Raw genomic sequence first — 20,672 nt, 5'->3', positions numbered from 1 at the left:
AGTGGGTGGGTGAGATTCTGTGGCCTGCATTGTGCAGGAGGTCAGACTAGATGATCATTATGGTCCCTTCTGACCTTAATATCTATGAATCTCAGAGCACTTTATAAAGGTTGGTGTCATCCCCATTTTACAGATGGGGAGATGTAGGCACAGAGACAGGGCCGTCCCTAGCAATTCTGGGGCCCTACGCAGCCCCCCCTGTGGGGGGGGGCAGCAGGCCAGTGGGCTGGAGGCCTCCGTGGGGAGCCGGGGGGGGGGGCAGGGCCCAGGCCTCCGCAGGGGGGCAGGGCTGGCTTGGGGGGGAAGGGGAGAACCACCTCCCGCACTCACCAGCGGCGCGGCTGAGGCTGGGTTGCTGCACTCCCGCTGCTGGTGAGTGCAGGCCCAGCCCGGCTGCAGAGCTCAGGGGAGTGGGGGCGGGGGCCCTGGGCAAGAGCCGGCGCAGGGGCTGGAGCAGCATGCAGCTGCGCAGGGCACCAGGAAATTTGGTGCCCCAAATTTCCTGGTGCCCTACGCAGCTGCGTACTTTGATTTGGGTAAGGACAGCCCTGTGCAGAGAGGATAAAGTGATTTCATTCGGTCACCCAGAGGCAGAGCCAGAAATAGAACCCAGGTCTCCTGGGTCTGAGTCCAGTGTTCTATCCGCTAGGTCATACTGCCCCTGTGAGACAGAGATATGCATTCCTTTCTGGGGTCTGCCACTGCCTTGCTTTGTGTGTTTGTACAGCTCTGTTAACCTCTCTCGGCCTCTGTTTCTTCATCTGCAAAACAGGGACAACTCCTTTGAGTGTCTTGAGATCCTTGAATGACCAGCACTTTATAAACACTTATCATTTGTTATAGAGACAAGACCAACTTCTGTTATAAGACCAACTTCTGCTGGTGAGAGAGCCAAGCTTTTGAGCTATACAGGGTTCTTCTTCAGGTTAACATATTTCTAGGGTTAACTACTTAAGCTAAACATTCTGTTCCACCTTGTATTTAGCTGTGATATTCTGAGTTCATTCCCCAGACCTGAAGAAGAACTCTGTTTAAGCTCAAAAGCTTGTCTCTCAGCAGCAGAAGTTGGTCCTATAAAATATATTACCTCACCCACCTTGTCTCTCTAATATCCTGGGACCAACACAGCTACAACAACACTGCATATATAATTTGTTATAACATTTCAAATACCAGCTGTACATTCATCTGTTTCTAAAGTAAATGAGCTTCTCCTGACATATTAAATCTTACAGATTTTTATCAATCTTCTACGTAAATCACTCTATTTACATAGCCATGATTGTTTTCTATTAAATGCTTACACAATTTGGAAACCTTAAGTTTAATGTGTGTGACAGGGTCGGGCCAGACGGCAATAGGAGAGTAATAGAAGGCAGATATATTAGCCCCAGGCTAAGTAGGTCCCTTTTCCCTGGGTAAGGTAACAGGGAAGATTCCAGAACAATCAGGAACCTTCTGGAGACAATTAAGAGAGGCTGATTAGAACACCTGTAGCCAATCAAAAAGCTGCTAGAATCAATTAAGGCAGGCTAATCAGGGCACCTGGGTTTTAAAAAGGAGCTCACTTCAGTTTGTGGTGTGCGTGTAAGGAGCTGGGAGCAAGAGGCACTAGGAGCTGAGAGTGAGAAGGCGTACTGTTGGAGGACTGAGGTGTACAAGCATTATCAGACACCAGGAGGAAGGTCTTATGGTGAGGATAAAGAAGGTGTTGGGAGGAGCCCATGGAGAAGTAGCCCAGGGAGTTGTAGCTGTTGCACAGCTGTTCCAGGAGGCACTCTAGACAGCTGCATTCCACAGGGCCCTGGGCTGGAACTCGGAGTAGAGGGCGGGCCCGGGTTCCCCCCAAATCCTCCCAACTCCTGGTCAGACACAGGAGGAGTCGACCTGGACTGTGAGTTCAGAAAAACGGCCAAGCTGAGGGCTGCCGTGAAGCTCCAAGGCAAGCAAATTCACCAATAAGCACAAGACCCACCAAGGTAGAGCAGGAATTTTGTAAGTGTTACCCAATTTCTGCAGTTTTCCAAGTACACAAGGTAGAAGTTTGAAGCATTAGGAGATTAAGGATCTCTATCTTTCCCAATATTAATATTTACAGGAACATATGGGAAAGAATAAGACTATATGAACTACATGTTAATGAGACAATGCTATCAGCTACAGACAGGGAATGCTGGATACACATGAGCTGGGAAAAGAGAGACACTTTTCTCTGTGCTGGGATAGGTGGATCAATTTCAGTTTCCTGATAAACATCTCTTTTGCAATTGATTATTGTTTTAATCTGATAAAAATGCTTCTAGGCTGAAGCCTTCTATGTTAAAATGCCAAATTAAAGCCTGAAAAAGAAAATAGCCACAGGGTTCCTAGCATATAAACTACATATCAACACAAAAACCCACCAAAACTAAAAGTGTAATTGGTTATGGGGCCACCATGCTGAGAAGCACTTTCTAATGCAGTGGTTCTCAAACTTTTTGGCCTCATGACCTATTTATAAACCTTGATGGCCTGTCGTAACCCAGAGATCCCCAAGACATCCCAGATCCAATGCCCTCCTACCTCCTGGCAGGGGTTCATCCAGGGGTGGCAGAGCTTGGAGCTAACATTTGAGATATGATCAACCAGATGTGAACTCCGCAGGCCACTGGGGGGAGGATTGGCAAACCGAGACCCCCCCCAAAAATACAGCTCCCCCATATGGCCCATGGGGGACAGAAGGTGAATTGGGGGGAATTTGGGGGCCTGGAGGTGAAATGGGGAAATTGGGGTCCTGGCAGTGTAGTAAGGAAGGAAATGGGAGTTCAGCAGGGGGCCCCCCGACCCCGTTTATCCCAGAGTAACCTGCTGCATCCGACGCAAACAGACACCAACCACTCTGTCCCACTGGGTTCAGCTTCCCACACTGGGTGTTATGACCTCTGCAGTTGCAACTCTGTTCAGATTTGGCCCACTCTTCCTGACAGGAGGCCCAGCCAGGCCAAATTTGTGTGAGGGGAATTACGACTTGGCACAGGAGATCGCAATGCCATTTGCTCAAATTTGTCCTGATCGGCCCCCATCTTCATGACAAAGGGGTGGCTGTGCCAAACCTGAGCAGTTCTATGACCCCTTGCACCAGGTCGCAACATCTGGAGTGGGAGCTGAGCCCAGCCAGCCCTGCAAGGCATTGACACAATCTGGCGATCCAATTTTGGGTCACAACACACAGGTTGAGAAACCCCATTCTAGTGGAGCAAGTTACTAAATAATTTGGGCAAATAGTCTAAAACAATGAGGTGCCCATTCTCCATATCTGCTTTATTGGCTCGAAAGATCTACTCCTACTCCTCCCTGTATAGCCTCCATCACTGTAGTGTCTGAGGATGGTACAATCTTAATGGAGTTTACCATCGCAGCACCCCTGTGAGGTAAGGAAGTGTTATGGGGAACTGAGGCACAGATAGATTAAATTACTTGCCCAAGGTCACACAGGAAATTTGTGGTAGAGGTAGGAATTGAAATCACATCTCTTGAGTGCTAGTTCAGTATCCTCGCCTCTAGAACAGTCTTCCACTTTGACTGGCTTACCATACTGCATTGCTCATATTTATTTAAGGAGCACCATATGTATATACAGCATTTTACTGATCACCTAACACCCCCCCCAAAAAAAAACCCCCAATAGTGCAAGGTCCACATCCCAAGAAGCTTGCAGACTGTTAGAGATTAATACAATAGTCAGCCCAGTAATTTAACAAAGGCACAGCTACAATGTTGGTGAAAGCAGGAGAGGCAGGACTGGTACCCAGTAGATCTTAGTTTGGGTGTCTCTGCCACAGATGTTCTGTATGACCTTGTGCAAGTCACTCGGTCAGTTTACATCATGTTTGGTGGAAGAGCACTACACAGTAATTTAGAACAGGAAGTGAAAAAGAACAATCAATCCAGCTGAAACTGGGGAGTGGGGCAGGAAATGACTTGAGCTTCACATCTCATAGTCAAGCTAATAGTGAGGTAATAGCTTTGGGTGTAATGATCCATGTTGAGTTTTAAGCACTGTCGTTGGTTATTTGTGAAGAGAAGACATTTCATGTTCTCTCAGACCTTAAACTTTTCTTTGGTGGCAGGTAGAGGCTGCAGATGTTGGCAAGATCTACAAGCTCCGAATTGGCCATGATGGGAAGGGCATTGGGGATGGCTGGTTCTTGGAAAGTGTCACTCTTAAATGGATGGTAATGAAGATGAAGGAGATGGATAAGAAGAAAAAGAAGAAGAAGAAGAAGAAGAAATCCAGTGAGGAAGAGGAGGAGGACTCCCAGCCTGAAGAAGTGATGGAAGTCTGTAAGTTCGTGGCTCACCGCTGGTTGGCTACAGATGAAGGGGATAAGGAACTGGTTGTGGAGCTGATACCCGAGGATGGATCTGGACTTGAGGGTAAACTTCAGCAGTAAATACGTGTCCCTAAATATCTCATAATCAATAACAAAAAATTACATTAAGAGATCAGTACACAGTTAAGCACTCAAAAGTCTGGAAATGCCATAAAGTCATATATACCCCCTTATCTCTACCCCCTGGTGCACTCAGAATAGCTCAAAGAATGTGCTTCTGCCAGGCTGCTACACCACCCCAACCCCAGTGAAATGAAAAAAAACAGCAAATTTAACAATGAGAAAAACATGTACTTTTCACATAGCATATACTTCTAGGGGAATTCTGTGCAAAAAAAAAATCTGCACACAATATTTCAAAATTCTGCATATTTATTTGTCAAAATAACACAATGTAATCACACCAGTTTCAATTATTTTGGTAATTTATTTCAAAATACCTCTCAGCAAAGTATGTCTGTAACAATTCAGGCAACAAAAAAAAAAAGATTCAGGAAATGTCTGTTTGACAAATAAATTCTTTAGTAGGCATATTAATACAGAACGTTGAGTAATTCATTTAAACTACAATACAGAAACTATTTCCTGCACCCCTCAGAAGTAGTGCAAATGCTTGGGGGAGTCAGGGGTAATGAAAGAGCTGAGGGAGAGGGAAGGAGCCTGGGAGTGAACCTGGAGGGTTGGTGGATATGGGTGGGAAAAGTATGGAACAGGATTTTTTTGTGGGGGGAGGGATTGTTAGGGAGCTGGGGTTCCTCCCCCATGCAGACCCTGGCTGACCCCTAGCCTCTCCCATTCAGTCAGGCACATCTGCCCCTGGTCCCCATGTGGCCTTGCAGCCCTCCTCCCGCATTCCCATGTGACCCTGCAGCCCCTCTCCCCCAAACTCATGTGGTCCTGCAGCCCCCCTCCCATTCAGTTCATGGCTCAATGCTGTCACCACTAGCTCCTGTCTGTCCCTCCCACTAGCCCTTCTGAAACCCAGTCTGTTACCTTCCTGTAGCCCCGTGTGCCCCACTCTGTCCATGCTGTGCCTCCTCACCTGGCCCCACTGTGAGGAATGCATCCTCTTCCCGAACCTCTCTGCCCTCTGGCGGCCCTCTCTTCTGGTACCACAGCAGCCCCTGGCCAGAAAAGGGAATAATTGCAGTGCCTCTCCAGCAGAATCTATATTCTGCAGAGAAAAAAAATCGGAATGAATTCTGTACGTGTGCAGTGGCACAGAATTCCCCCAGGTATAAGCATGTCATTAACCTGTGGAGCTTACTGCCACAAGATATCATTGAGGCTAAGGGTTTAGGATTGTTAAAAAAAACCCAGATTCAGCATTTATATGGCTAACAAGAATGTATGACATTACAATAGATAGGGTAAAAAATAAGATCTAAATCCTTATGTTCACAGAAGCAAACATGGGGGTTTGGAAGAAAAGTCCTAAATGGCTGGGTTATTCCACAGTGGTCCACTAGGGGTTTCTTGAAACTTCCTCTGAAGCATCTAGTGTTGGCCACTGTTGGAGACTGAATATTAGACTATATGAGTGTAAGTGTAACCCACACACCTCCTGGGTGTGGTGTTCTGTCCCATCTAGTGGCACTGAGACCACTTAGAGAAAGAGATTAATGAGTCTGTTCTACAGCCTTAGTTAACAGCCATATGGCTTTTAGTTCATGCAGTAGATGCTCATGCATTTAGCTCCAAGGGTCCCATGTTCAATCCTGCTCGCGGATGACCAGGGTCTGTCAGCATTACATAAGCTGGTGAGCAAATAACCTGGGTAGGGAAGGTTAAAATAAAGCCCAAGTAAGAGTTCAGTTCAAGGCCCTTTCCTCAGAGCTGGCTTTATTATCACAAAAGGATTGGAAACAAGAGCAAACAACTCAGAACAGTTGGTCCCAGCCAAGCTGGGAGGGCAGAGGTCACACCATTCTTCCTTGCATTCCTGGCTTACTGACAGCTCCCGTGGAGGGACTTCCTCCAGGGTCTTACCTCAACTCTTACCTCCTCTAAAATGATCCAGAAGCATTCCTTTATATAGTTTCTGGCAGGCAATCACATGACAGTCACCTGATCCCTCTCCAGCGTGTGTCCTGTCTGGACCACAACTCAGAGCAAACCTCATCTTAATGGAGCTGGCGATGACTGTGCTTATAGGCCAGCATGTTGTTATAATGGACTACTGTCTGATCCAGCATGACAGTTCCTATGTTCCTATGTCATCTCTTCTGTGCAACTTCACCTACAGAGAACACCTATGAGGTCCATGTCATCACTGGGAATGTGTGGGGTGCTGGGACTGATGCTAATGTCTTCTTGAGCATCTATGGCGAAGGAGGAGGAGACACTGGTGAGCGCCAGCTGAAAAGGTCCAACCAGCTGAACAAATTTGAGAAGGGCCAGGTAAGGCATTAATTAGTCACTCAAGCAAACAAAAGGCAGGTATGATCCTCTGTCCTTGAACACAAGCTTCTGGTCCTTCATTGCTACATCTTCTCAGTAAACCTCAGGCTTTTCTTTGAATTAAAAGTTCGGACATCTGGTTTTCTCTCTCAAACAAATAGAGGTGGGAAATACCTCAAATAGAGTAGAGACGGATTAAAGCTGGTGATAATATGATTTTAATATCTGAGAAAGCACGAGAGAGTTTGCACTTTTTTTTAATGGAAAAAATACCCTGTCCAGGGCACTGACTCCCTCTAGGCTTGAGTGTGAAACACTAGTCTGCCTCTGTTTCTGCTTTTGCAGGAAGATATATTCACCATCAAAGCCATTGATCTGGGAGTACTGAAGAAACTGCGGATTCGTCATGACAATTCCAGCAGCAACCCAGCCTGGTTCCTGGACAGAGTGGAGATTGTTGATCTCAAGGACAAAACCAGGTGAGCAGATTGCTGGACTCCATTCATGATATTGGGTGCATGGGATTCATACTTCTGGTCAGATAAATATAAATCCTTAGAAATACAAAGAACATAGTGATTTTGTTACATGTGTCATGAATTCAAACTGGATGATCCTCTTAGAATGCTAAAATAATGGTGCTGTTGGATGTGGGGATGGCTCTCTCAGACGTGTGTGCAGAGGACCCCTGGCTCTGTGCAAGAGGGAGGAAGATGGTATAAAGATGTGTGTGCAGGATGCATTCCCACTGTCATCACCCATCCAGAACTGTGCTGAAAAGGCACTACAGCTCCTGTCTCTGTTTCCTTTTCTAAGACTCCCCTTCACGAGAGTTCCTGGGGTAAATTATCAGTGCAAGTAGCCCTGGGAGACCAGCTCTAATGGTGTCAAACTGACTGGGAGCCTAGAGCCAGTAATGAGGCAGCAGTGTTCAATACTGATAGCTTTGGGCTCTGGGAAATCCCCTGAGATCTTCTGGGATCAAAGTGAAACTCGGGCCAGTGAAGTATGGAAGCAGAATCTACCATTTCTTCCAGGAGGAACACACTCCACTTGAAGGAAATTCCTGTTGCAGAGCCCTTGACCTGTGGGTTCCCTCCTATAGCTTGTACTCTGGAAGCTTGTGACCTAGCACTGGGTTTGCTTTTTACATATATGGGGGGAAATAAACCAATGGGCTAAATCCAAAGGTCCTGACCCAGGCAACTTGAGAGGGAGCCGACTGAGTAAAACTTGAGCCCCCAATCCATCAGAGTGCTTAAGCATGTGCTCAACTTCAAGCATGTGAATAGTTCCACTGACTTTAATGGGGCTTCTCCCATGTTAAAAGTTAAGCATGTTCATAAGTGCTTTGCTGGTTTGGAACCTGAGTGAGGACATCAAGACTCGTTCCGTTGTTTGTAAATATGGAGTATATTTTACTGTGAGACTATCATTAACCCTTAGGTTATTTATCTGCTTCTGGGCCTCAAAATAAAATGAGCCAGGTGGGACTGACAGCTTGACACTTAGTACCTATCAGCAGGCATCAGTTGCCAGGCCTGGATAAGTCCACACAAAGGGAACAAAAGACAAGGAAGGAGACACATTTATGCTTATCAGCTTTGAGTGCTGTTACTCTTTGTTAACTAGCCTCTCATCTTTGCTAATGACTGCTGTTCATATCTGTGAAGTGCTCTGAAGATGAAAAGTCCCGTGTGAGTGCTGTGTACCACTGGTTTCACAGTAACAGCCGTGTTAGTCTGTATTTGCAAAAAGAAAAGGAGTACTTGTGGCACCTTAGAGACTAACCAATTTATTTGAGCATAAGCTTTCGTGAGCTACAGCTCACTTCATCGGATGCATACTGCTAATAACCACTGTTATTCTTGCAGGTATTATTTCCCATGCCAGCGGTGGTTGGCAGGTGAGGAAGATGATGGTCAGATTGCCAGGGAGCTGGTCCCAGTGGATGAAGCATTTATAAGGAAAGATTCGGACAATGATAACCAGTCCCTTGCATCTCTGGGCCTGGAACAGAAAGGTTTGCAGCAGTCTTGTGATTCTTTCAATAAGTAAAAAGGAAGCCAAGTTATGAATAGCTCTAAGAGCGTTCTCAATTATCATATTTGTTAGACCATGAAAGAGTCCCCTCCTAGATCATGAGATCATTACGTGTGAATGAAATGTGAAATACTCAGTGCCCTGTAAGCCACGAAGCCCCACCCCAACCCCATTCTCGTGAACTGTAATCACCTTGCAAGATTGGACCCAGCGTGTGGAAAGGTTTCAGAGTGGTAGGCATCCGTAGAGTCCTCATCTGTTTCAGTCTCTCCCTTTCTCTTGCAAAGGAGCGAGTGCTGCAATACATCTGAATTGGAATGCACAGCCACCATTGAAACCATAGCTGCTTAGCAGTGCTAGTTAGCAGTGGGTACAAGTCTGGATATGAAACTGGCCAGGTGTCAGTGACTAAAACCAGAGACTGTTGCTATCAAGGGAAGGAACCTGAAAATGTATCTTTTTTTCATTCAGTACCCTGCTATCTTATGATCGGAGGTGGTGGTGGCCCACTGGGGGCCGTAAGCAGGAATATTCCCACCCCCCCACATGCACACACAACATATACTAAAAAAGCAAATAGGGGGCCCCCTTGTGCTGCTCGGGGACCTATGCAATTGCTTGGTCAGCTTATGCCTCATGCCAGCTCTGCTTATGTTTATCTTCCTGAAACTACCTTGTATCCAGTGTGCTTGATTGCCCATGCCGACAACTGAATAATGATGCCACCATGGGGCCTGATCCTGCAAGGTGCTGAGCATCCTGGATTTCCACTGACTCCAATGGGAGTTGAGAGCCTTAAGCTAAGCACCTGCGTCCATATTTATATGGCTGAATAAGTGGACTAATTTTCAAAAACGTTGAGCACCCAGCAGTTCCCATTGACTTCAGTGGGAGCTTCTTGCCGCTCAACACTTTTGAAAATCAGGACACTCCTTTGGGTGCCTAAATATGGATCAATGAGTCTAACTTTAAGCACCCATGTTTGACAATCTTGGCTTAGTATTTTGTCATGTTGTGGATACAACTTCTAGGAATTTCCACAGTTCTTAAGAGTTTGCCACACTTTTCAGATGATGGTGTTGTGGGAAACTATACAAATCTGATATAGTGAAGGGCTGTCTGTATATATAAAATCCGGTGCTTTAAATGAAATGTTATTGTAGATTGCAGCAAGAAACAAATCTGAGAAGCATGTGAGACTCCCAGGAAAGAAATGGGAAGTCTGAACTGCCCTCTCATCTGTAAAGATGGAGAAAGCATTACTGAATGAAGAGCGGTCGCGGACCCTGCAGCCCACAGTCCTGTTTCACCCTAGCAAATACCAGAACAAACGACAGGAATTACTGTCAGAGCTTTAGGAATACACTCTGACTGTCCAAAATAAATAAATAACATGTGCAATGAAACAAAAGAAGAAATAGAATTAGTAGCTGCTCAGTGTTCACACTCTCAAATTAAGAAATGCTTTTTGACAGCTAAATCAACTACTTATACTGTGAAAGTGAAAACCGGGGACAAGAAGAATTCTGGGACAGATGCCAATGTCTTCATCATTCTTTATGGAAATAAAGATGACACGGGTAAGAACCAAGTATAACCTGTGTGAGAGAGATGGGGTCCGTGCTGTTGGTATAATTGACTGAAATGGCTGAGAAGAGTTTGGGGTTTTTTTTTGCTTTCCTCAATACAGTATCTGTTCTCAGTTAAGATGATTTCATATTCTTGCTGTAAGTCTTTTTCTTATCAAAGTGCATAGGAAAGCCAATGTTATTTAGCATTTTAGTTACTAGGGGATAGAGCTTCAGCTCCTGCAAATCACTGTCATTCCATGGGCTTCAATGGAGCTAGGCCAATTTACACCAGCTGTGTAAGCCAAATTGTTGACAGCATAGATTAAAACAAAGAGTAGGAAAACAGAACACTGGGTCTGGGTCAACTCATTTGTATCCCAGCAAGGGATACAGCCCACTCTAGAAACCCAGCTTGTCTTCAACTGCTGAGATGTTGCAGAAATATTTGATCTGTTGATGAGCAAACCCTGTTGGGACCGACACGATGCATATGTAGTGAATCTTAGTATATGTGAAAGTGACAGACAGTGAAGAGAAGTGTAGGGCAAATTCCCTTGCACAACTTTCAGAGTAGCAGCCGTGTTAGTCTGTATCCACAAAAAGAACAGGAGTACTTGTGGCACCTTAGAGACTAACAAATTTATTAGAGCATAAGCTTTTGTGGGTTACAGCCCACTTCATCGGATGCATAGAATGGAACATATAGTAAGAAGATATATATATAGATATATATATAGATATATAGATATATATATACAGAGAAGGTAGAAGTTGCCATACAAACTGTAAGAGGCTAATTAATTAATATGAGCTATTATCAGCAGGAGAAAAAAACTTTTGTAGTGATAATCGAGATGGCCCATTTAGACATTTGACAAGAAGGCGTGAGGAAACTTAACATGGGGAAATAGATTCAATATGTGTAATGAACCAGCCACTCCCAGTCTCTATTGGAACCCAAGTTAATGGTATCTTCTACGCAAAAGAATAAATGGACACAAATCTGACATCAGGAATCATAACATTCAAAAACCGGTAGGAGAACACTTCAGCCTCTCTGGCCACTCAGTAAAAGACTTAAGGGTGGCAATTTTGCAAAAGAAAAACTTCAAAAACAGACTCCAACGAGAAACTGCTGAGCTTGAATTAATATGCAAACTAGATACCATTAACTTGGGTTTCAACAGAGACTGGGAGTGGCTGGGTCATTACACATATTACACATCCAATGAAGTGGGCTGTAGCCCACGAAAGCTTATGCTCTAATAAATTTGTTAGTCTCAAAAGTGCCACAAGTACTCCTGTTCTTCTTGCACAACTTGGACCACATCTCTAGCTGGCCCTTCAACAGCATAGTTGCTGTGGCAATGAAGGGAGACCGCTCAACTGAAGAAAGATGTGATGTGTATTTTGGTGTGTGGGGGGGTTATATACAGTTGAAAATCTAGGGTTCAGTGTGACAAAGGACAGATTGGAAACCAAATCTCCAGGGATGAAGATTTATTACACTGTAGGCACATCCCCCATTCCTGTTTACAATCCCAAAGAATTGATTTTTATACACTAAACCAGTGATACTCAGACTGCAGCTAACGAGCCACAAGTGGCTCTTTAATGTGTCTCCTGCGGCTCTTTGAAGGACATGATATTAAAACACTGTGTGATTTAATTATTAACCAATCTAAGTTATTAACCAATCAGCATAAGTGCTGGAAGTAGGTGTGCTGGGGATGCTGCCACACCCCTTGGCTTGAAGTGGTTTCCATCATACACAGAGTTTACAGTTGGGTTCAATGACTCTCAGCCCTCCCCCACTATACAAATTGTTCCAGCACCCCTGCCAATCAGGATGCTTTTACTATGTTATTAACCAATTATAGTTGATACAGTAATAATACTTGGTCTGTCATTTTACTGTGAGAATAATTATATACACACACACACACACATCTAATCTATCTATCTATTAAATGAAACAATGAATTCACATTTTTTGGGTAATGCTGATTGCTAATTTGGCTTCTGAACCACTGAGGTCTGAGTATCATTGCACTAAACAATATCTGTATGTGCTACAACAAACAGGGATAATCAATCTAAAGGCCTCCAAAACTAACAAGAACAAATTTGAGCGTGGGAAGGTCGATGAATTTACAGTGGAGTCTGTGGACATTGGAGACCTGAAAAAAATAAAGATTGGCCATGACAATAAAGGTAAGATGACCTGGCACAACATAGCTTTCCTTGTTCCACATGTGGGGGTTATATTTGGAAATATTCATTTCATGACTTATTTATTAACATGCTGGTCATTATTATCATCATGTGCTTGGTGCTTTGCAGACAAATGTACAGGCCCTTTCCCCAAGGAGCCTGAAATTTAATTTAGACATGGTACAGCAGTGGTGGCAAATGAGGTGTAAGCGGCGTGAGCAGTGTTGAAACACAGCTGTTTTTTCATCCTTTTGTAAGCTGTGATATTATAGCAGGAGGAGTATGCACCAGGGTGGAAAGGCTACCCAGGAGAAGTGAACATTGCAAGGGAATTGCTGTACAAAACCATTATTCCATGAAAGGGGTGATGCCAATCCTCTGTCTGGCTTTATAACCACCTTGTGGTATATATTCAGGGCATTCCGACCTGATTGCTATGCTTTAAAATGATCCGGATTTCAAAATGGGATCTGTAGATAATAAAACCCTGGTGCTAAATTCACACAAAGGGCCCAGATTTTCACAAGTGACTAGTGGTTCCAGGTGCCTCAATTTTTGAATGCCTGACTTCAGACATTTCTGATTTTCAGAAAGTGCTGCAAACCCTCCCTCTGATAATGAGGCCCCTTTAGTCTCCCACTGGACATTCAGACTCTGAGGCACCCCAAACACGTAGCCACTTTTGAAAAAATTGGCCTCAAGTTCTGACAAAAGAAGCAAGAGTGAGCGAGAGTCTAATGGTGATGGCACAGCACTGCCAGGCCAGTGAGCTCCTCCTGTGTGCTGACCCTGGTTTGAACTCCCTCTGGGACTTCGGGCAAGTCACTTAGCAGTAACTTGTCTACTGCAAGTGACTTTTCTGTAGAATTGAATGCTAACACTTACCTCTTTCACAGGGATCTTGCGGGATGAATTAATTAGTTCATTGTCTGTAAAGCGCTTTGCTGGTGAAAAGTGTTATTCACTCTGAGTATAATCTCCTGCTACAGGTGGCTCCGCTGGCTGGTTTCTGGAATGGGTGGAAATTGATGCCCCATCACTTGGGCAATGCCTGAAGTTCCCTTGTGGCCGCTGGCTGGATAAATCAGAGGATGATGGAGCCACTGAGAGAGATCTCTTCCCTGCAGAACTGCAGACAAAAGAATATGTTCCATGTATGTAGAGTTTTGCCTTGTGGCAGACATTGAATTGCTCCTCTCTAAGCCCCCTGCTTTCCCCTTTCCCTATTTCTGGGGGTGGGAATCCACTGTGCTTCTCATTCCTCACATTCACAACTTTGGGGCTCTCTCTGACTCTTCTCCACATATGCTGGCTGTCGCCAAATCTTGTCACTTCTGCATCCATGGCTTTTTTTAAAATCTACTCCTTCCCTTTATTAGGAAGATGGTCCAGTAGTTAAGGTGCTAGCCTGGGACTTGGAAATGAAGTTCCATTCCTTGCCCTGCCACACACTTCCTGTGTAGCCTTGGCCAAGTCACTTAGCCTGTCTGTGTGCCTCAGTTCTCCCTCTGTAAAACGTGGACAATAGGACTTGCCTTCTTCACAGGATTGTTATCAGGATAACTAACCTTAAAGACTGTGAGGCACTCAGATACTATAGGTTTATAGATTCTTTCTTCTCTCCCCTGCCCAAACCCTGGTTCATGCCATTGTTCCTTCTCACCTGGACTATCCTCCTCTCTGGCCACCCTGATCTTTACCATCCCCTCTTCAAACTAGCCAACAGTCAGAAGCTAGCATAATCTTTCTCTGGTGATGCTCTGACAGTGTCTCCTCACTCACGTCCCTGCCACCGCTGCTGCTCTGACCATGGCATCCCCTGTCTCTCAAGCATATTTGCACTTTCTTTCCACATAAAACATTAGTGGTGGAAGAAGGGATGCTCCTTGTACCCTTCCCCACCACCACCCCTTGTGAACGCACCTTGTGCGTTCAGTCTGCTGTCAGACACAACTGGCCCCAGGTTTAGAATAATAAATATATAGACACATGGGATGAATGTCAACCCATCGGAAGGCCTCTGCAAACAGATCACACTTCAGCCTTAGGGACCATCAATGTCACATTTCAACCCTATGGGACTTAACCAGTGCATAATGCTTGTGCTGGTCCTCTTCAGAGGAGTGACTGTCACCCATAGTACCGTGGTTTTGCTTCTCACCGTGTTTTTCCTGAGACGTATCACATATGGTGTTAAATTCTTGATACATAACTTGAGTGGGTAATTTATTAGGGGTATTACATGACGTAAGAGTTTCTGGAATGCCAGCTCTTCGTGTATAAAGCTTATTTGTATCAGCAGCGTCTGGGACCAGCAATCAGGGCTATGTAGAAGGAGGCTTGCAAGATGCTAGAACCAAGCATAAATACACAAGCACGTAAATACACATGTTGTACTATTCACAATATTCTAATTTCCCAACCACTAACCTGGTGATTTCAAATTGCCACTAAAATGGTCTGACATGGTTCATGATCGCTCACGCCAAATTATTTCCCTGAGCATGGGAAACATGTCATTGTTGTGCCCGTTAAAACAGTGCCTGTGGGGTACAACCTGAAAACGAAAGGGGATTCTGACAGCTGAGAGCTGTGACCTTGTGTTGCTGATTCAGTTCTAAACTGATGTTAATATTCAAATAAATAAACCAAGCATAGCAGCCTTGAGAAGATCAGATCATTTTTAATTCATTACGCATAGCAGGCCATTTTGGTCTCCAGGATTAGTTCTTTATTTTTACCTATTGCAGGAAACTATTTCAGTTTATCTGCAGCACAGGCGAATAGGTTTCATTGGTTCTGGCAAAAAAGAATATTAAGTACCTTCAGGCTGATTGTCTCTAAAAGCAAACTTCTTCATCTCTGTTCTCCTGAGAGCTGTGTTTAGAAAGCCTGGATAGTTAATGAAGGATTATGCTCTGATATGCATAATCACAGTTACTCCAGCAATAATAGAAGTGGTGCCAGAAATACACCATCTGTTCTGATCTAGGATAGTGAGTCCTGGAACTCCCAGCACTGTGGCATAAAGCATAACAAAAAATATTGAAATGGGTGGAGTGTGGGAGAGCACAGGATTATAAGCAGCTCAGAAAGATACACAGGAAAAGGAAGAGAATGGTTGAAGTGGGTTTGATAGACATGAACAGGTAAACCAAAGAGAACAGAAGAGCAACCAGAATGACAGAGTAGGGATAGAAAAAATGGAGGCCCATGGTATGTGTATGGGCCAAATGCTGCACAACTCTAACAGAGACTGGTAGCATCCTGAGTGTGAGTCAGCAAAGATATTATCTCTATTTAGGGTTCAAGAACTGCAAAGAGGCCTTTGGTCATTTGAAATAAAATAAATAATATTAACGCTGAGCTCCTGTCAGGCACTTTTCATCCATATACCTCAAAACGCTGAACAAAAGAGAGTAAATATCATTCTCCACATTGGGAAACTGAGACACAGAGAAGGGAAGTGACTTGCTCAAGGTTATGTAACAGGTCAGTGACAGAGCCAGGAATCTGTCCTGGTCTTGTGGCCCCCCAGGCCAGTCCCCTATATCCTGGGCTAGTCTATTTCTTACATCAGTAAGAGTCTGAAAAAGAATAAGAATAAGAAACAACTGTAGGAAGTATGGAATTAAAGGCAACAGTAAATTCTAGAGAGACCGAAGTAGGAATAAGGAAGGTTTAAAGGGCCCAATTCATTGTTGCTCTGCACGTTGTATAGTCACAGTTCTAATTAGGTAGCATTTTATGCCCACTTTGCACTACTGTAGGTGACTGGACAAGGTGCAGGGCATTGGAGAATCTGGCCTCAAGAGAACACTAGATAAAAGAGTGAAATGGAGATTAGTTCTTTAAAGCGAGAGGCAGGTTCACATTCCTTCGCCCCCCCCAACCCCGGTTGATGTTACCTCTGCAAACTAATACTTAAAATAGTCCAAAAGTTTTAATGAGGTTTATATAGAATTTTTCATACCAGCTCCAGCTAGTTCAGTTTTGCCAGTTTGCTTAGTTACTCAAAAATCTTCTGAGTCTTTTCAAGACTCAGTGTACTGTGGGAGATTCATGTTTCAATGACTTTGCAGTATAAATATTCAGAGCTCTCTTGACTCCCAGGATTAAATCCAGTGGGTCAGATTCCAACCTCAGTAAATCAGTATGAATTCAGAGTAGCTCTGTTGGCTTCATAGATTTAAATGGAGTTCTCCAGATTTACGCTGGTGTAACTGAGATCAGAATCCAGCCTGATGGCTTGCAACATAATGTAACAGTTGTACATAACTTCCGTGTGTATAATTCCTAATGAAGCTTTGTAAATGTTGACATTTCTAATCTAGGTTTGAGTTTGTTAAATTCTAAAATGAATGATAGACTTTCCCAGTTGGAAGCCTGGCTTTTTGCTCACAGCCCGTGGTTTGTTTTTTGTTTTTCTCTGCTTACCTTAGTTGTCCCTTATGAGATCACAGTTTACACCAGTGACATCTTTGGAGCTGGCACTGATGCGGATGTTTTCATTGTTCTCTATGGAAGTAATGGAATCTGCAGCCAACAGAAATCCCTGTGCCAGAACAAGAGAGAGCAAAGGATGTGCTTTGAGAGGAACTCAGTGGATCAGTTCATTGTGGAGGTAAAATAAAAAATATTTGCTCTTTTTCAGGAGCAATGATTGGGTGCGGGGTTTAGGGACACAAAGTGAAGAGAAAAGCAGTTGGGATGTGGAAAAACATTGAAAAAGGACTCTTCATGACAGCTGGGTGAAATTTTTTGGATGACTAATTCTGGACAAAAGGTGCATTTTTGGCCGACCTGAAACTATTTGTGAATTTGACATGAATTGTTTTGGCCATTCACAGACTGGCCAGAGAAGGAAGAGGTGGGGGTGCTGCTGGACCCTTATAACCTTTATCCCAGTGGTGGGGGCACTCATGTGGAGACCCAGGCTTGAATCTCTGCTCTGGGTTCAAATCCCTCTTCTGGGGTAGACCTCAAGCAGACTTTCTCAATTTACCAGAGAGTCTACAACATTCAGATATGGCTCAGCCCAAACAGAATATTTTTTTCCAGTTTTTTGGAACTTCCACTGAACCAAGAAATCAATGACTTGCCCAACTCCACTCTTTACCTCTCTCCTCACAGGAGACTTGTGCAGGTACTGCAGTGAGGGAGGAAGGGTGCTCTAGTGGTTAGGGCATTAGCCTAGGACCTGGGAGTCCTGGATTCCGATCCCAGTGCTGCTACAGACTTCCTGTATGATCCCAGGCAAATCACCAAGCCTTCTTGTGTAACCTACACACCTCCTGGTGTGTGGTGTTCTGTCCCATCTAGTGGCACCGAGACCACTAGAGAGAGAGAGAGAGAGAGAGAGTTAAATGAGTCTGCTGTACAGAATTTGCTAAGAGCCAGTTGGCTTTTAGCTTATGCACTAAGCTCCAGAGGTCATAGGTTCAATCCCGCCCGCCGATGGACCAAGTCTGTCAGTGTTACACTTGCACCTCAGAAACCCATTTATAAAATGGGGATAATAGCCCTCTTTCACAGCATGTTACAAGGATAAATACCCTTAAAGCGCTGTAAGGTGCACAGATACAGTAGTAGGAGCAACATAAGATAGATAAGTAGCAACCCCTGCCATTGCTTGCTAAGGGCCTCATCTAGAACCTTTAATCAATTATAATTTCTCTTCCTCTCTCTTTGGTACACTTACACATATTCTCGCTTCTCTCTGTCCCTCCAATATTTTTAAAAGGAAACACCTTCTAAGAACCAAAGGTAATATCTGAAATTGCATGCACAAATGGAGGACCTATATGCACCATTTTGTGGGTGTACTTTCAGAAGGCACTTCAAGTTACGGAGGTGTTTAAAAATCTGGCCCTATATGTTGTTTCTGTTTGATATTTTCATCCACTGCATGCGACAGAGACTAAGTTTCCAGAGGGACTTAAAACCTTTCTTTTTGTTTCTTTTTGTTTTGTTGTGGTGGTGTTTTTTTAATAATCAAGACCAAACCTTAGAACATTTTTAAACAAATTAAAATATTTTCAGCTCAAATTGTTGTCCTAGGAAACAAATCACAATAAACCTTCCTCTTTACATCTTTCAAAGACCAGAACTTACCTCCATGGAGTTTCCCTGGAGTTGCCTATGATGGAGTCTGCCATTAATCAATCCATGTGTATAAATCTTGAACTGCACATTATTTTAACGTTGTAACCCTCAGGATTTATTTTCCCTTTAGACAAAGCTGAGCATCAGTGCATTTGAGATGAAGAACATGAAAATGCAGTTTGTTCTGTGGATTTAGAAGGACATATTAACTGGTCCCCCAAATTTATTTTTTTCTTTACCAAACCACAACAAAAAAGCAGAAAAATATATTCTTCTTTCACCTATTCATGAGGATCCATAATTTGAAGCTCAGTAGACCTTGAAAATAATTCTGGGATTTCAGAAAATACAGAGCTGAGAATTGCCTTTTTGTTTTAGTGGTTTTACTGCCGGTGCTGTTTGGCATTCTGCAGAAGGGGCAATAAAAGCCTTAAAAAACACATTACCAGCTACAGTTCTGAGTGGTGATTTTCTGGAGATGCCTAAAGCGTTGCAATAAACACATCTTTTTTTAATAGCCATCTTTACAGTCACATGCCACTTCACTGCTATGTATAGATTGAATGCCTCATTGAGGGATGGTTATTCAGGCTGAGCGGAGGAAGAATAACATCGCTTCACCTATATTAATGTTTTTGGATGAATTCAGAGAATTTTAATTTTTATGCTAGTAAGGGATTGATAATGCTCTCTATAGTCAAATCAGGTAGAGTGAATGCAGACCTCATGCAAGCTTCCCTATCCAGTTCTGTTGCAGCACCAAACCCTGAATTGCAGCAACCAGTCTACTCTAATTCTCTGTCTCTCCTGAAATGAGACACACTGTGCTTCAGTACATAACAGTCTTGTCATGTTGGGGGCAAGTGGTAGGGGAGCTAAATTGATACCTGCAAACTTTTAACGTTTGCAAGATCAAAAAATAGTTGGTATACAAAGCTCCGTAGGGAAAACGCTAGCTTAACAGGCCTCTCCCATGTGAAAAGGAGGCATTCAATCAGTGCTGATCTACACTCAAGCTGGCACTGAAATAACAAAAGGTGCAAATCAAAATCAGTTTCATGGTTTAGGTTTACAGCTTTATTTTCAGAATATAAGTGGCTAAAGGGGCACCCAGAAAATTAGTGGCTATTTAAAACATTGATCTGTGTGATTTGCTCAAAGTGTCAGACGGAGTCTGTGGCTGAGCAAGAAAGAAAAGCAGATTTCAGGGCTCTCAATCTTGTGCTTTGATTTCAAGACCCTCCTTCCCCTGTTATAATCATGAATCAATAATCTAACACAGAGCTGTAAAAAAAAAAAATCAAACCACAGTAAACTTACAGCTTCTGAGGATTGGTTCAATTCCAATTCCATCTGAAGAGCTTGAGGAAATGCTCCACGCACAGACTTACACCTATTTAACAGAATCTGTTCCCAAAATGTAGTTATTTCAGTGCAAGTCAGTGTGGACGCACTTATTTCAGAATAAACACAATGTTGAGCCCCTCATTGCACCTGCATATGGATGCTATGGTGAGGCTAATATTTGCCCTTTTGGGAACTTAATATAGACTGAAAATAAGAAAATGGATAACGAATCAGTGGATCTTGGCTTTAGCTGTAAAGGAACCGAGGCTGCCGCCTATTACTCACTTCATAATCTTTTCTTTGTTTCCGTAGCTGGAAGATGTTGGAGACACTATTGAGAAGATTCGTGTTGGGCACAAAGGCGGAGGGCTTAATTCTGGATGGCATTTAGATCGGGTGGAGATACGGAGACTTTTGCCAAATGGGAAGGTAGGCATTGAATCTTTGGACTTTGTGGAAGGCTTCCAGTGGCAGCTGCTTCTGCTTCCCAAAGTGGAGCAGCAATATACCAAGAATGATTAAGAGTGAAAAATGACTCCCCAGAGAGCAATGCTAGCTAATGAAGTAGCAGGAGCTTGGGGACCCTGGGGCAAACATTTATTATGGTGGTTTATTCTTC

General features: G+C 43.8%; 1 protein-coding gene across 1 annotated transcript in view; it reads left to right on the top strand.

The window, feature by feature from the left end:
* Positions 1-20,672, top strand: part of LOXHD1 (lipoxygenase homology PLAT domains 1) — a 310,109-nt gene that overhangs the window by 184,899 nt on the left and 104,538 nt on the right. The window contains exons 24-32 of the mRNA XM_074952316.1: positions 4,110-4,416; positions 6,619-6,773; positions 7,119-7,252; positions 8,648-8,796; positions 10,292-10,396; positions 12,473-12,601; positions 13,591-13,755; positions 17,044-17,225; positions 20,366-20,482. Of these exons, the coding sequence (XP_074808417.1) occupies positions 4,110-4,416; positions 6,619-6,773; positions 7,119-7,252; positions 8,648-8,796; positions 10,292-10,396; positions 12,473-12,601; positions 13,591-13,755; positions 17,044-17,225; positions 20,366-20,482 (1,443 nt within the window). The remainder of the gene's footprint in view (positions 1-4,109; positions 4,417-6,618; positions 6,774-7,118; positions 7,253-8,647; positions 8,797-10,291; positions 10,397-12,472; positions 12,602-13,590; positions 13,756-17,043; positions 17,226-20,365; positions 20,483-20,672) is intronic.

The sequence above is a fragment of the Natator depressus genome, chromosome 5 (assembly GCF_965152275.1).
Source record: "Natator depressus isolate rNatDep1 chromosome 5, rNatDep2.hap1, whole genome shotgun sequence".
Lineage (NCBI taxonomy): Eukaryota > Metazoa > Chordata > Testudines > Cheloniidae > Natator > Natator depressus.
The sequence above is the reverse complement of the archived record's forward strand: the minus strand, read 5'-3'. Positions and strand labels throughout refer to the sequence as shown.